General features: G+C 32.5%; 3 protein-coding genes across 4 annotated transcripts in view; 1 reads left to right on the top strand and 2 right to left on the bottom strand.

Moving 5' to 3' along the window:
- Window positions 1-9,660, top strand: part of LOC109598675 (G protein-coupled receptor kinase 1) — a 69,131-nt gene extending 59,471 nt beyond the window's left edge. Inside the window, exons 4-15 of one of the 2 annotated variants that reach the window (XM_020014580.2) lie at window positions 160-261; window positions 388-462; window positions 514-575; window positions 3,058-3,109; window positions 3,172-3,529; window positions 3,590-3,731; window positions 3,797-3,971; window positions 4,032-4,132; window positions 4,186-4,348; window positions 4,428-4,596; window positions 4,660-4,898; window positions 5,300-9,660. In XM_020014580.2, the coding sequence (XP_019870139.1) occupies window positions 160-261; window positions 388-462; window positions 514-575; window positions 3,058-3,109; window positions 3,172-3,529; window positions 3,590-3,731; window positions 3,797-3,971; window positions 4,032-4,132; window positions 4,186-4,348; window positions 4,428-4,596; window positions 4,660-4,898; window positions 5,300-5,464 (1,803 nt within the window). In that variant the 3' untranslated portion in view covers window positions 5,465-9,660. Of the gene's footprint in view, window positions 1-159; window positions 262-387; window positions 463-513; window positions 576-3,057; window positions 3,110-3,171; window positions 3,530-3,589; window positions 3,732-3,796; window positions 4,133-4,185; window positions 4,349-4,427; window positions 4,597-4,659; window positions 4,899-5,299 lie in introns of both variants that reach the window. The other variant, XM_049961772.1, reaches the window with a different exon arrangement.
- Window positions 9,661-9,713: 53 nt separating this feature from the next.
- On the bottom strand, window positions 9,714-11,953 carry LOC109604909 (uncharacterized). The gene is made up of 6 exons (XM_020021463.2): window positions 11,673-11,953; window positions 11,456-11,617; window positions 10,546-11,406; window positions 10,303-10,492; window positions 9,878-10,218; window positions 9,714-9,829 (listed from the first exon to the last, which is right to left on the bottom strand). The coding sequence occupies exons 1-6, from the start codon at window positions 11,736-11,738 to the stop codon at window positions 9,731-9,733; spliced, it is 1,719 nt and encodes a 572-aa protein (XP_019877022.1). The 5' UTR covers window positions 11,739-11,953; the 3' UTR covers window positions 9,714-9,730.
- Window positions 11,954-16,613: 4,660 nt separating this feature from the next.
- On the bottom strand, window positions 16,614-17,154 carry LOC109604915 (cytochrome c oxidase subunit 6A, mitochondrial-like). The gene is made up of 2 exons (XM_020021470.2): window positions 16,980-17,154; window positions 16,614-16,921 (listed from the first exon to the last, which is right to left on the bottom strand). Exons 1-2 carry the CDS (start codon window positions 17,089-17,091, stop codon window positions 16,692-16,694), a joined length of 342 nt encoding a protein of 113 aa, XP_019877029.1. The 5' UTR covers window positions 17,092-17,154; the 3' UTR covers window positions 16,614-16,691.
- Window positions 17,155-17,485: the final 331 nt, after the last annotated feature.

Below are 17,485 nucleotides of genomic sequence, written 5' to 3'. Positions count from 1 at the left end.
AATATTTTGAATTTATTTACTGTAAAATCATATTTTCAACATTTTAATCAAATGCATTAACACTCATTTATATAAACTGATTTTCGGTAATGAGTTAAAAACAGATTTTTATTTAATTGATTTTCTTTTCTTATACATTGCTTTTTCTTTGTATTTTAGATAAAAACGTACGAGAAGCTGGAAACTCCAGAAGAGAGGGAGAAGCAAGCGAAGGACATTTACGACAACTTCATCATGAAGGAACTTTTGTCAAGATCACACGTAAGTTGTGGGATACTTTTCGTCATCTTTGATTATTTGATCGAATCATTATTTTCAATTATTGAATTAATAAGATTGCTAAAACTGAAGAACAGATTATACATTTATAATTTTCTCATATTACAGGATTATTCAATGTCTTGTCTTCAACATGTTCAGCAACATCTAATTAGAAATGAATTTCCAGTTACTTTATTTGAAGTAGGTATTATTTTGTAGTTTTGTTACTTACTAACGTCACTTTTGTTTTAGCCTTACATAGAAGAAATCTATAATCATTTAAGGGATGAACCCTTCAAAAAATTTTTAGAAAGGTAGGTTATCCAATTTTGTAGGTAAAAAATAAGTAAATAAACTTGTTTATAGATTATAAAACGTAATTATGTAAAGGAAACGCAACACTATTATTAGAAGCTGTAATAAAATTAAGTGTAAAGGACATTGATGCATCGTGTTTGTGCAACCATTTGCGATAAACAAACATCGATCGCAACAAACAATCGTTTGGTTACGCATGTTTCGGTCCCGGCCCGAACAACAAACAAACACGAGCCGGTTTTGTTAAACGGCCAAACCGACATTCCAATGAGCCCTTGTTACGTTCGCATATCGAATTAATGGCAAACATGAAACGACCACTATCTTATTAGCGGTCGTCCGATTCGACCGAATGGAAATTGTAATAATGTTCCGGGAATTATGGAATTATCCGTGCTTAATTGAATTTCTAAAAAACCACCCTACGAAACTATGAAAACAGCTCAACGATCAAACTTTACTTATACTGAAGTCTGTTAAACAGTAAAATGGTTATAAAGTATGTACAAGAATGAAATTGTGGTATGTGCCAAAGTAAATATATGAAAAGGAAACTGATTGAAACCAACACTAAAAATAAACAAAGTTGTTCGTTGCGCAGAAATCTTATACAGTCGACTCTCGTTAATTCGAAACTCGCGGGACTCTTAAAATATTACAAATAAATGACAAAAGTTAAGAGGTACATACATACATGTACATATTCATAATGCTTGCTTCAAAGCACATTGCTGCTGCTCAGGCTACTCAATAACATTTTTTAAAAGAAAAAGTGCTTGAAATGCTTTTTCATCACTTTTGTTATGTAGACAGAAGCTTTGTAGGGTGTCAAATGTGGCTTTTGCTTCCTTAACTGACTCCTCTGCCAAAGGTTCCGATGTATCGTCCTCATCTTCATTCATCTTCTTTTTACATTTGTATCTGTAGCAGAAAAAATTTCGCCAGTGTGAGTTAGTGAACCTGAGACAGCAACATCTTCATCCACATGAACAATGTCAACGCTGATGTCAACTAGTGGTTCTATTGCTGGTGCTTCATCATCCGTAATTATTGGAAGATTTTCCTGATTTCCTTTTATGAAACCGGAAATTTTGAAGCAGTTGAGAATCGTTAGGGGTGTTACGGTTCTCCATGCCTTGTCAATTAATAAAATAGCCGTCAGAACCGTGATACCCGAGGTTGTAAAACGAGCTTAACAATTTTTTTTCGTATGAACGTCTTAAAATTATAGATGATCCCTTAGACCAATGTCTTCAATTTACCATGCCAATCTAAGCAAATTTCATCATTAACACTTCCACTTTCCCCACAAACTTTTTTAAACACAACTCCGTTTCTCTTTTTGAAATTTGTAAGCCACCCTTCACTTACCGCAACGTTCTTGATGCTTAGAGTAGACGCAAACACTTTTACTTTTTCCTTTAACAAGTTTCCGCTAGTAGATACTTTTTGTCCTCTACACTGTCTTAGCTAAATGACCTGGTTTTCTTCCAGACGACGAAATTTACCTCTCGTAGTTTTTTTCCGTACACCAGCAGTTTGAGCACCATAAATTTTCTTCTTGTGCTTTATTATGATTGAGAGAGTACTCAGAGAAATCTTAAATTCTTTTGCAACATCACTTTTCTTCTCTCCTCCCTCTACTTTCCACGATTAACTTCTTCTTTTCAGCAAACGTCAAGCATTTATACTTTTTAAGACTCATAACTAACACAAACTTTTATTTAATCTGTATACAACCAACGAAAGAGTAACAGTAACTGAAACTTAACTAAACAAACCAATTCGTGAAGAAGTGTACGTCAAACTAATCACTACAAAAACAAAGGCTCGTGCACGATGATACAAGTTGGAACTTGTCTCTCTCTTTCTATCTGCAACTTTGAATTGTCGAGTGTCTGACGCCGATGAGTTCGAATTAACGCGTCGCTTTGTTACCAACTGCATAAAAATGTATTAATTTAGTTCGAAATATAAGGGGATTTTCTAGGAAACTCGTGATAACTTTGAATTATAGAGAGGTTCGAATTATCGAAGGTTTGAATTAACAGAAGTGGACTGTGCCTAGTTAGATTAGGAGTACTCTTTGTTGAAATTTTTTATACTTACTTACTACACAGCGACCCAAAATATATTATATTTCAACGATTAAATTGAAAGTTTAAAAAAATTAGAGATGTGGAGTTTTCAAATTGTTGTCGTTTGGATACGTGCCAGGAAATTGGGTCTGAGTAATGTAATACTAAAAGTCAGCCAATTAAACTAATTACATTTGGAGTGCGAATTAAAATCGAATCAGTTTAGGCGACCAAGTATGCTTCATTGGCAACGTATAATATTGAAATGTTTCCATTTTCAAGAATTTAATGCACTTATATATATCGTGTTGCGATGACTGATTGAAATCCATTTTTAAATCAGATATATGAAATTTGAAATCTACAAATACATCTTCTATTAATTATCGTTTATTTTCAGTGATAAATATACTAGATTTTGTCAATGGAAAAATTTAGAATTAAACATTCAGGTAAGATAGAATTTAGCAAGTGGTTCTAAAGAGCGACATCCCTGATAAACCAATTGATTTAGTTGACAATGAACGACTTCAGCGTGCACCGGATAATCGGCCGCGGAGGTTTTGGCGAGGTGTACGGCTGCCGGAAAGCGGACACGGGCAAGATGTACGCAATGAAGTGTCTGGACAAGAAGCGCATCAAGATGAAGCAGGGCGAAACGTTGGCACTAAACGAACGGATCATGCTATCGTTGGTCAGCACCGGCCAGGATTGTCCGTTCATCGTTTGCATGACGTACGCGTTTCACACGCCCGATAAACTCTGCTTCATACTCGACTTGATGAACGGCGGCGATCTGCACTACCATCTCAGTCAGCACGGCGTCTTCAACGAGTCGGAGATGAAGTTCTATGCTGCTGAAGTGATATTAGGTCAGTTCTAATTATTGCGTGATGATGAATCGTTTATTCAAATGTTGTTGTTTTACGCAGGTTTGGAACATATGCATAGGAGGTATATTGTATATAGAGATTTAAAACCTGCAAATATTCTACTAGACGAACACGGACATGTTCGGATATCCGATTTAGGGTTAGCCTGTGATTTTTCTAAGAAAAAACCCCATGCTAGTGTGTAAGTTTATGAAAACAACTTCTGTTCTATTCAGTTGTTATTCTTATATTTATACACATTTACAGAGGAACCCACGGTTATATGGCACCAGAAGTATTATCAAAGGGCACGGCGTACGACTCGAGTGCTGACTGGTTCAGTTTCGGTTGCATGTTGTACAAACTGCTGAAAGGTCACTCGCCTTTTCGCCAACATAAAACCAAAGACAAACATGAAATAGATAGGATGACGTTAACAATGGCAAGTCACCGTTTTTGTCTCGCAAACACACGGTTGCTAAACAGTGTTTTCCTGTTACAGAACGTTGAGTTGCCGGACTCGTTTAGCAAAGAGTTGAAATCGTTGCTGGAGGGTCTGTTACAGAGAGACATAGAAAAAAGACTCGGTTGCAAAGGCAACGGGTAGGTGTTACTCGAATTAGATTTGCATTAGTTTTTATACGATTTATTTAAAGGGCCGACGAAGTCAAGGACCATCCTTTCTTTGCCGGCATAGATTGGCAACAGGTGTATCTGCAAAAGTACACACCACCACTGATTCCGCCTCGAGGGGAAGTAAATGCTGCAGATGCCTTCGACATCGGATCCTTCGACGAAGAAGACACCAAAGGAATAAAGGTGGTTATAATAATTATTATTGTTAAATATTGTTTAATCACCACTAACGAATTTTTTGTATTTCTTTTTTCTTTACCAGCTAACTGATTCGGATCAGGAATTGTACAAGAATTTCCCGCTGGTAATTTCGGAGAGGTGGCAGAACGAAGTTGCCGAAACCGTCTTTGAAACGATAAACTTCGAAGCGGACAAAACTGAGCATAAGAAAAAGGCGAAACAGAAAAAATTATATGATTTGGACGAAAAAGGTAAACTTGGAGAATGACGACTTGTTTTTATATTTATGTATATTTAATTAAAATCATTTGTAGAATCCGATTGTATATTACATGGTTACATCAAAAAGTTGGGCGGTCCGTGGTCGTCGAGTTGGCAGATGCGTTACGCTAAACTGTACCCAAACCGACTTGAATTGCATCCGGATTCTGCGAAACCGGAAATGGTGTTTATGGATCAGGTCGAAGAAGTCAGTCCGGAACTGGTTCAGGTCAAGAACGAGAACTGCATCGTCGTACGGATGCGCGACGGTAAAATAGTCCTCACGAATCCCGTAAGTGGTTTCTAAATCGAATTGAAGCTGTAAAAGAGTACTATCGCGTTCATAAGTGGTCTGCCACTTCAATGACGTCAGGCCGTAAACGGTCACATTCTGTATTACCGTGCACTACCGTCTCGGCAGTGCACGGTAATACAGAATGTGACCGTTTACGGCCTGACGTCATTGAAGTGGCAGACCACTTATGAACGCGATAGTACATCGCATATATTTCATTTTAAAGGTGTGAATTAATAAAGGAAATCTCTTGAAACAATTCAATCAAATTAATTGCATTCGTTGATTGATTAAATTGGAGCGTATAAACAACTAACCGTAGGATATGTAATTGAATGCTAATTTTTGTCTAGTAACAATTAACCAAATGCAAATAAATATCGAATATTGAATTTCAGGATGAAATAGGCCTAAAGGAGTGGTTGCAGTCGCTCAAATCGGCGCACAAACTGTCGCAGGAGCTACTGGGGTCGATGGCGAAGAAGGCGGGCAAGATCTATGGCACCGATTCGAACAACAAAAATGCGATAATCGCCCCGCACCGCAACACAAACGGCAACTAAGAATGGAGGCGGTTTATCCACTATCCACGCGACTGTCTTTCGCGTAGGATAAACTAAGTGATTTAAACAGGCTATAAGAAATATGAAAACAATTTTTTAGCGAGGATCTCTAGGAAACAACATGAAAATTTTTATGAATAATAATGAATGTCTAGGCACTATTTTGTATTTATTGTTCCCTATTTTTGTTATACCATCGAAAGAGGATAACCAATTTTTTTACCACAGAATTCTAATCGTAGACGTGACGATTTGTATTAACATGACAATTATGTAAATGTATTGTATTATTATTATTATTATTATTATTATTATTATTATTATTATTATTATTATTATTATTATTATTATTTATATTATTTATATTTAGATTTTTGCTTTATTACAGGTACTTGTATCGGTAGACTACGTATGAAATATCTTTGTTTATTGACTGTTCTGTGAATGGCACATGTTGTAGATCATTTTCAATCAACAAATTAATCACTTTTTCAACAAGGTCTACACAGGAATAATCCTTTTTGATAATTTTATTTTCTACAGTCTCCCAAAACGATACAGTATTAGTGATATTAATACTACTATATAATTTCAACATTATTTTATTTATATTTATTTAATAATATAGACATACATAACATATACAGAGTAATTTTGTTCCTGTTTAGACACTCCCCAATTATAATTTATGAGCTGTGAACAGTCGGATTTAAACTCGAAAATGTATATTTTTTATATGAGAATAATTTTATATCTAACTTAAGTCGTACATAAAAACATTGGCACATAGGCACATGTATAGTTAATTAGAAACTACATTCCATGCAATTTTGCATTTGTTCATTTACGTACAAGTCGTTTCTAGTCAAATAAACCGGGTCGAACGGTGACAATAAATCGAAGGACGTGAACAAATTATTTGATTGCTCATACTTGCAACTTCCCAGATTTAATCCTAGAAACCAATCGATCACAGTTCGACCACCACTAGATTCACAGAACAGTTAACATTTTATTTAAATAATTATAATATTGTCAAATTGATCCTACGAAAATCGTCAATTGATTTTCCCTGGATGCATTGTATATTCCTGAACAAAGAAGTTCTCACTGGTACCAACACCAAGCTAAATAATGGAAGTCAATAGATTAGCTTGTCTATGCCAGCAAATTTGTAAGTACTTGACTGAAAAACCGGATGTATAGGAACAAATGTAAACTGGGATAGTCAGAAATAGTAAAAACATAATAACATAATATAAACGTAGAAAACTATATTATAACACTGCCAAGAAATAATTTTTGTTTAAACTTGTGGGGCCTTTTTAGTGAAAGAACCCGTTCAAAAAGTTTGCGGTGACGTGTTTCTACTCTTTGTTAATCAAAAATCAAAAAAAATTTGGCTTTCTTTCGTCACGATCTTCTTCCAATTTGCCCTGACTGTATGTCTAGTTTTAAAGTCAAGTCATCTATGTAAATAATAAGCTTTGTATTTTCCTTTGGTTTCTAATACCAACCTATACCCGCATAATATCTGGAACGCGCGAGTTTATAATTTATGTAATATATTTATTATGAGCTAGTTATTATTTGAAAAGGTTAAGCGCGCCTTGGATGTTATGCGAATACGTTCTGCTGCAGAAGTAATAATAATAAATATCCCATGTATTTAGAAATTCTAAATAATTTGTACATTTTTGTATATAATTACCAATTAAAAAAGAAATGTTCGTCAAAAGATGCATGTTTTCAAAAGGAACTATCCAACTCACCATTTTTCTCTCTATTTCCCACGTATTTAATGCCTATTTTAGTTTTGTCGTCATTTACTTATAATCACTAGTACATTATATAAAAATATCTTGTTACTGAAAAACTGAGGGTGTAGAAATTTTAGATTCCTTTAGGGTATATTTATCTGTCTGTGAATGATATTAATATAACAGAGATAAGAGTATGTTAAAATCATTGGGAAAAATAAGTTATACTTATACTACAAATATTATAATAAAATATCACCGCACAATATTTATATAACTTTTTGTATTGTTTACTTATTTTTCCTTCAAATAGTAAAATTTCTTAACCCCAACTTGTGATATCAAAATCAGTACATATTAAATCGCATTAACAAATTACTGTTTGATATATCACGGTTGTAAAATTACCCTTTTTCATTCAAATATGCATGGACAATCTTTATTTCTTATACCTTCACTTCAATCAATTTAGACAGATTATATCGCAAAATTGTGTATCAAAAATTGTAGGCCTTTATTAGGTTATTACTGCAAGATGTACAAAATATAGCCAATATTGTATAACTTGGTTATATTTCTAAACCTTGTATAAACGTTAGTCATGTTTAGAACAGAAACTTTATACTATATTAATGTTGTTGTTTAAAGAAAATATTTAATATTTAATTGTAGCAGATCTTAAAACAGTTTTAGTATTTACTTAAGGGATTCGTTGGTTGTACACATTTAATAATTTGTTCTTAAAATGATTAACGTGAAAAATAAGTGTTTTGCATCTGAAAAACGACCAAAAGTGCAATATTAATATAAATATTCACAATATATTCAATAATTAGTTTAAAACATTTAAAATAGGTACCAGTTAAAATTTAAATTAATATTAATATCAGATCAGATGTCGGACTAATTTTTGCCACTTTATTAAAATTCGTAAAGTTTTAATAAGGTCACGTTTCATGTTAAAATAATGTACATTTTTGTAAAGAGTGTGAAATTTAAATGTTTGTGCCATTGTCTTAAGTGGATGATTTTTTATATCTGATATTTGAACTGAAGAAAATTCTTTAAATGATATTTTACACTCCACCATGCCAATTTGGACAAAAGTGAAAATCTATTGCAAAAAGTAAATTAAAATTAAAATGCTTTTGAATAGATTTTCGATTTCGTCCTCGGATGATGTCTGAGTGTTTTTCTTAAATTTTCATAATTCCAAAATAAAATGAACAATCACTAGTTTCGATGTATAGATTCGCAAATAGTTTATATGTTTTTTGTTACTGTTATATATAATTTGATTTTTTATATAACAAATTCTTTAAGATAGAAGAATCATTACTATACATGTATATGAAAGGACAAAAGCTTTGAGTATGGGTTATAAATTAAGAACAAGAAAAAATCAAAGTATATAATAAGTAAACGAATTTAAAGATCTTAGAGCATAGATTTCGGCCAAAATTACTTAAAAATTGATGTCTTTAAATTCCACATTATTATTTTTTATACGAGTATAAACTATTCAATCAGTATTGTAAAGGAATTGGTTGGTTTAAGCAAAATTTTTAATAAAATAGTGCATAATATATTTGCAAATATCTAAAAAATAAAAAAAGATCCGCTGTTAATACAGGTAATCCTAAAAATTATTATATGATACAGAATAAATAAAGAACCCCGTAGGGATTTTAGAAAATTTGATGTAATACAATACAACCTTCATTCTGTTGATCAAGTTTAAACTTTAACAATATCATTACATTTATAAATTTTCTATTAGAGAAACTGTTAGTCCAAAAAGTCAGCGTGCAAATATTGTCTTAATATTGAAGTAGTATAGATTATTAAAGTATGTAATTCCGATTACTATTTTAGAATAGAGGTGTTAATGTTAGTTGTGAAGAGCCAATTTCTGCTGTATTTAGAGCCCTGAATACAGCAAAAGAAGCACTTCGTATAATTATAAGCTTCGATGTTGTATTTTAATAATTAATAAAGCGCTGAATTTTTTTGGTACTTTTGAGTGATAATCAATGAAAGGTCCATTTAAGAATGTATAAATAATTACATTTTTAACCGAACAAAGTGATACAAAACAAGTGTTGAATTTAAAATATTGACATCATTATAAAAGAGTTGTCTAAACCGACCAATTTTCTTTTGAGCTTTGCTTTTTTAATTTCTGTTTTGGAATACGCGCGTGAATGAAATATAAATGGTATTCTAAAAACTGTTGAGACTCAAACTGAACTTCAGAAAAATAATAGACTTTATTTTTTGATCGGGTATTATTTTATTCGCAATTATAAACATATATGTATAGTGATTATTTAAAGAGAAGAATACATAGAAATCTATTACCTCTTTAAGTTTAGTTTAAGTTGTTAGATGTCAGTGTTGTACATAATGCATTAAAGTCATGTTTATAGACTCATACTCATTGAAATTTATTTTCCCTTGTCGTAATAAAACTCTTCATAATGTGGTAAGTTTTTATTTACAAAAACTAATAGGTTTTAATCTTATATAACATATCTACTAGTTTGGGACTGGCGTTCTGACCATGAAGTTTTCTGGCCAAAGTCTCAAAATCTGCTATTTCAATCTGAAAAGCTTATTTTAAACACAATTCGGTGTAATTTTGCATTTTTACCTCGTGGCAGGGATCAACGTTCCTGTCTGGCAACTTCGAACAATATTCCGGTGCTAAAAGCCTCTCACATAACGCTGAAATACCACAAAATGTTTTAAAATCGAATTCATCTCTATCGTCCCAGCAAAGTAAATCCTTTATATAAATTTTCTGAGATTCACTCATCGGTTTACCCATCATTAAATCTAGAGCTTGTTGTAACACTCTTCCTGATATTTTTCGTTCATTTTCCAATTCGAAGTCGAATTCGCTTTTATATTTAGTGAAAACACAATTATATAATAATTTTCTAGAATTAGATGTGTAAATGTGATTTTTCACATAATCCATTGGAGTCATTGCTGCAAAAATTAAATATAAATTTATAATAATTATAATAATAATTTATAAATAATTTATAAATTATTATTATTATTATTCAATACCATTTAAAGATGCATCAGCCATTGGCAATTCAAATCTAGCACTAGATCTGGTAAAAATTCTAGGAAGAGAAATCCACAGATCTGCATTCACGGCTGGTATTTTCAATTCTTTTTGCAATATAGACAATTCCTCACACACGATTTTATCTTTCGAAACAGTTTTCAGTACCTCTTTCAATGCTTTCCTTCGCTAAAAATCATTCTTAATATATATTTACCACAGACTAATTAATTAAATTATACTTTATCATTAAGTTCTGTGTCAGCAATTTCCTCGTTCAGTTCTCTTCGTAACTGCCTCAATATTTCCACGTCCAAAAACGAATCAACATCTAAACTTTTCGAAGTCATCAATGCAGGTTTCATTTTAGTGACAATTTCAATAACATCTTCTATTTGCGTTCCTGACACTAACGAAGGTCTGGCGCTAGTACCTCTCGACTCGACTCCACCATGTGTACCTACCTGCGTTTCAGGATCAAGCGACACCTGAAAGGCCGGAGGACCACGTGAAGCATCCCTACGTTTTCTTCGTCTTTTCCCTCGACGTTTTACATATTCCTCCTCTTCTTCCTCCTCACTCTGCACGTTTTCTTCCGGTTGGGCTTCAGTACTTTCAGTTCCCTTTGCAACTTCATACTTTTTGGGACTTTTCGGTCTGCCACCTAGGAAAGGGAGTTCAATATTTTGACTGTCTGGAGACTTATCAATACTGCCCGCTCTGGTGTGTACGTGTTGGATTTTAATAAGAGGCGGCTCCAGAATCGATGAGCTACCATAATAAGACAAAGTTTCCTGACTGTGACTTCTTCTCAGATCAAGAACGAGCAAAGTTTTCTCTCTTATTTGAGTTGTTGGAAACGGATCCGGTGTCACGCATCTTCTTGAACCCGATGCTCTAGTGACGGCGCTTGCTAAAGTTGGTGCCGGTGTTAAAGGTCTAGAGTCTGTTTCAGTGTATCTTCTGAAGAGTTCCTCAGGCACGCTTTCTATTGTGGGTAATTTTGTGTTTCTGGCAATTGCTTGTGTCGCTTGAAGTTGCTCTAAGCTTGCTTTAATTGCTTCGATTTCTTCCGCAAGTAAAACGTTTCTTCCTTCAACGAACTACAAGAGCAAAAATTAAAAAAACAACTAAAACCTAATAGTTATTTACCCATGAGTCCTTAGCCTTTTTCAGCAGCTCTTTAGCCTCGTTATCTGTCGGGTGATTACAAAGAAGAGAACATCCGTACGGGTAAGGGTTGAATAAACCGGCGAACGGTTTAAGAACAAACGGCGCAGGTTTAGCAATTGCTGTTAATTGAACAATAGACTTCTGTATAAAAATGAATTTAAGTTAAAAATCAGTAAACATGTAACTAGTAACTCACTTTGTTTGGCCTATTCGTCTTTTTCGTGGGACTGGCCAATAAACCGGTCTTACTCGTTACATTCATTTTATTTGAATGGTTGGGTTGTCAAGTGTACGTTGCCACAATTAGTTTCGTCACGTTATCGATATAACATTTTAACGTGTCTAGTTATCGATTAAAGTTCCAAAGCACGGCCAGGATTATCAGCCACTTCGAATATTGTTTATAAATAACACACAAGACTTCCTGGCAATTTAATTAAACCAACAAGTATAGGATTATAACCCAACCGGCACACGTCGTCACATTAGACTTCTCATGGAATGCCTATAAACATCCCAGTGATCGCGAAATGTCCTACCAAAGGAGGTAACAGTGTGAAGTAGGAATTACCAGAGAAGTTAGGGTGTTTTATGCGAAACTCACGGAATATTTCTTGACTATCCTAGGTTCTATTTAATTCAACAGTAAATTTTCTGGGATGTTTATTTATCTTATTTATATAAAAAATGTTTATTAAAAGCAAATTGACTACAAAACAAGAAATATTAAACAACAAGACTGTTACAAATTATAATAAAAATGAGAATAACTACAAATTTGCTAAATTAGAATAAAAAAGAGTAGTAGTTCTTTACCATATATGATGCGAATTAAATAATTTTAAATATACGATTTTCATGCATTTAAATACTTACAAATAAATTCGCATTTTTTTTTTTTTCAAATAATTGAATATTTTTCACTGTTTTCAATGGAAATTCATACTGTGATTGTGTGAATTATTTCTCAGCTTGGACACTTCATTTTCAAATTGTCTAACTCGGTTACGTATTCTTCTACATTGCTGTCTTTTTGATATGTTCGGCGTTTTGTCTAAATATGCAAAAAATGGTGTATCACACATGCAGATTTGAAACTAGAACTCTAATAAAAAACTAAACACAAAACGTTGATAACACACACCTAGGTAGAATCATAGATTGACGTTTTCTAAGGGTTCAGGTAGAATTCATCCCATTGGGTGAATTTAAATAATTAAGTAATTTATTAGTATCAGATCCAAACAGTTTACAGACGTAAAACAGTTGTGTGCAGTTAAAATTCAGATTACAATGTATAAAACTAATTATCTTAAAGCTAGGTTTCTATCGAATCATTAAAATTATTACAAAAATATTCCAATATTGAGTAAAAACACTTATTCAACAAATAATCCTTAACAACAATGTTTGCAATCTTCCCCATAAGCAAGCCCGTCCAACACTCTCACCGCACATCGCTGGAGTCCAACAACCTGGACGTTCCCGATGAGTGTCCCCTAGAAAGAACCACGTATCCGAGATGAGAATTGACTAGTGAATAACAGGCAGACCTCAAAACCAACTGAGACAACAAGAGGACCAAATATCTCAGCAGGTATATGTTCCTACAATGTTTACCTGGATCCGATTCCACATATTTATCCCAAAACAGTGTAACACCCAGAATTGTGTTATGAACAGAGACTTGGGTCAGTTTCTCGGTTAAATACAGTTTGTTCATATTAAACCAACGCTTAGCGTGATTTAAATGTTACTGACTAGAACTTACCACATCAGTGATGATGATTCTAATCCCGAAGAGGTATCATCCGCGAACAGAGTAACGTCCAACTCATTTAAGAATGTAGGGAGTTCGTTATTAAAAATCAAAAATAGTAGCGGTCCAAGGAGCGATCCCTGAGGAACTCCAATGGATATCCTTACTTCATTAGACGTTTCATTGTTGCAACGAATTCTTTGGACAGACAAAAATAAACCATAGTAATGGCCTCAATAACATTAGCAACAACATTAAATATTGCATCAGATGTTGACAACCCCTGATCCGAACTGATTTGAGCAAAAAACATTATTTCTATCAAGGAAATTCAAAATTTCTCCCAGCAAAAGTTTTTCGAAGATCTTTGAAAAAATGGGTAAAATAGAAATGGGCCTGTAATTATTATTATCATGGTGATCACCTTTTTTGTGCACTGGAATTACCAACGCTGATTTTACACAGTCTGGTCTATCTCTAGTGCAATGGTTAATTAACTTGGTAAGAGGAGTAACTATGTGATTTTTAATAGATTTAATGACTTCAATATTTAGTCCATAAATATCTTGAGCATTGCTATTTTTTAACGTGTCTATTGTGACTTTTACCTCAACAAATGTAACCTCTCTAAATCTGAAAACTTCCGTGATATTTTTGGTACTCATGGCATATATGGGATCTGCTTCAGCAGCTGGTATTTTATCGTATATGTTAGAAACCACATTTCCAAAGAAATTGTTAAAAACATTCGGCATTTACTCATCCGGTATTACATTTCGCCCAACCAAACCTATGTCCATTTATAAGCTAATAATAATCTACAGTATATTACATACTGTATTGTGCTTTGAGTGTATCATAATTTGGGTTCCTAGGTAGAAGTTGACTTACATCTACTCCTCTACATCGAGGTAGAACCTGTAATTGTAAACCATGCAAATAAAAATACTCCATTCGTGCTTCTTTTCACAAAAAGTAGTGTTTGTAGCTGCGAAGAGAAATGAACTGATAAAGAGTAAAGTAAACGGCTTTCAGTCGATTGTCTACAAATCTTCATTGAGGATTGGTTGACAAAATATTTGGACAGTTTAATATCATTAAAAAATACAAATGACAAAAACAAACTTTACAAAATGTATTGTACAGTCGGCTGCAGAATGGCATTACCACTTTCCAAACAAAATCCTTTGCGACCCTCTCTCGCTAAGCCCCGCCCAGAACCCCAAAAAAATGTAGGCCGTAAAACCCATATTTTGGAAACACTTCTTAAGAAAATTAGAGATTGACTAAATTAAAGAAACTTAGTTTTTGTAAATTATTATCACAGGTAGTCATAAATTAAATAAAATAGCCCTATTTATAAAAACTAATAAAAATGTATAAAATTAGAAAAAAAAATTCTTTATTTTTCTCTCATCATGTTATGAATTAAAATTAATCCTATTGACATAAACTAAGATATTTATGATTTTATTAATATATAGCAGAGGTGGCCAACCTGAGGCTCTTTGGAGGATTATTTGTGGCTCTCGATAAATGTACCCCCGTTCCCTTTTCATTCCAGAATTATCAAGAGAAGTAAAATAAATGTTTAATTTTTAATATTTTAATTCAATACACATATTTTGTACTTTTCAATAAGTGTAATTTTAGTAAACAAATTTTTTTAATACATTTTTTGCATAATACGCGAAACATTTCAAATTATGGAAAATGGCTCGGACTATCAAGGAGCTGGCCACCCCTGATATACAACATTACTTTTCCATTAAACTATTTGAAAATATCAGTGTTATATATTATGTAACTTGTATAAAATATGTTGTATATTATTTCGCTTGTTTGAGAATTCATTAACTAAATGCTTTTTATTATTTATTATAGATATTTTAAAATATAGTCATACTTTTTAGTTGTAAGCAATTGGGATAATAAATTATTATGTGATCATTGGTCATGATTTATATATAGTATTGTAATTGCTCTTCATTGTCAAATTGCCAAATTGTAGTAAAAGTCTGTTAGTGTAACGATATATACTACTTTGATTATAATAAACAATCAATTTTTTTAGTAAAAATTTATTTATTTAAATTAAATGCTTAATTTTAAGCAGTAAAATAACATTTATTTAATAAAATTTTTAGTTTTCAGCAGGTAACTTATGATCTGTAAAAAATATCTAAAACTTTTTCGGAGATAAATTATAGCAAATTGAATTCTCTACAAAAAATGTCATATAAAATTTTCCTATAAAGTTGATGGTTGCGTCAGAAAATGAGAAAAATGTCAAAATTTTAAATCGGTCCAACTTTGATGTTAAATAACTTTTGAAAAAATGAATATATCAAAAAACTGTAAGAGACATTTTTTGTAAAGCGTTAAATTTTCTATAAAAATCTGTTTTGGTCATTTTGAAATATTATCTCTAACGAAAGTTAAAAAATTTCAAAATCCAAGAGAACACCGTTCCCGTCTTATTTAAACAGGAAATTAAAATTTACGATTTTTTACCATTTCCAACAAGATTTTCGATATAAATAAGAAAAAAACAAATTTGTCGATTTTTTTGAAACAGTTTAATATATATAAGTCGAATTTGGAGCAAAAAGTTGTAGAGTATTTTAGGTTTATTTTTTTTTTATTGGAACAAAGAGGGGGAAATCTACAAGACGCAGTGCCGGACTAACCGACTAAAAACCTCACTCCGGGCACCGATCCGAAGATCATGGCCTAAGAGAAGGGAAAAATAAAGAGGTTCGTAGCAATCACTACATAGTAGGATTGTTGTATTTTAAATATTTTAAATGTGAACCTGCAAAATCACAAAATCATGTAATTTATAAAATTAGTCTAGACTTAATTTTATTTGAGAATTTTAGAATACGTATTTTTGGAATATCGTGGCAATATTACCAATATACCAAATTTTTATTATTTTATGATTTATGAAAAATATACATTAAAAATAAATGTATTTATTTACCCAGGGACAACTTTTAAGCTTTTATAAAATTCAATTATAAAAATATGAGCGAGAAATATGCAAAGTAACATGTGTAACAAATACATAAGGAACAACAATAATTGCCTCAAGTAAAACAAAATTACAAGAAATCTTATTTTGAACAGAAGAGCTTGTGTGTGTAGGAAAATTGTATACTATACATTCATATTGAAACACATTATGCAATACTATAAAAACAATTAATTTTCTACATTTCTTTGTCAGATTCCAAGTAGATTCGATGTTAAGAAAATCCTTCATGGCTAATTCATTGAAACTGCTTGCCTCCTCACAACCAAAAGCTCTACCAAATAACCTACCTTAATCCAACATATCCTTATATAACTTAACACTATGTAACAAAAAAGTCGTTTAGTTTAAAAGTTATGTAATTTATTATAATAAGATGTGTTTACACTATATTCATACTATTAAATACAATTAATTATTTAGTGTTCATAACCGTCAGGCAAAGCATTAGTGTGGGGGTTGTGGAAGAGGGATTTGTTGCCGTCGCCCCATGGGAAACGCTTGGTACGGGTTCTCAGATAATCATATTTGATGAAGGGAGCCTGTTCATGACCATGGGCTTGGTGGGCTAACCAGACATTAACTCCGCATAAAGCGATGGATGGGAAAGCCACCAAGAAGGTCAATTTCTTCCAGATTTTGTAGCCACCTTCAAATTGTTAATTATGTAATAATATAACCTAAAAAGAGAGACAAATCATTCTTACCTTCGTGGCCACCGGAAACAGCAGAAGGACCGACAACCCTAACGTTGCCCGCTGCCTTGGCGGCAGTAGTTTGCACGTATCTGCGGAATGCGTGATTTACGATTGCAGCCATTTCGCCAAATCTCAAAGTAAAACTGATACAAGAGAAGATCTCAACGCGCAAATGTCACAACTGTCAATGCGAGAATCACGAAGTGGAAAACAGTAGTTCAAATGTTCCAAATTTTTGTAACAACTTTTAAAAAATTAAACTTTTAATCTACAACAAAATATGTTAATTTTTCTTTTTTATTTTTCGATTGTAGACTGACAGTTATGAATATATTAAAACTTTCATAATTTTGTGACATTACATTTATTTTATTATCTTCTTCATCTTAGGAAATCGAATAATAATATAAAAACAGCAATTAAAATGAAAAACGGCAGCAAGTCCATTTGAGTCAAATAAATAATCAATTTCATAATAAACGACCTCACATTTAAATTTTTTCAATACATTATTT

Source organism: Aethina tumida, chromosome 1 (genome assembly GCF_024364675.1).
Source record: "Aethina tumida isolate Nest 87 chromosome 1, icAetTumi1.1, whole genome shotgun sequence".
Taxonomy (NCBI): Eukaryota; Metazoa; Arthropoda; class Insecta; order Coleoptera; family Nitidulidae; genus Aethina; species Aethina tumida.
Note: the sequence above shows the minus strand (reverse complement) of the source record. Positions and strands in the feature narration are given on the sequence as shown.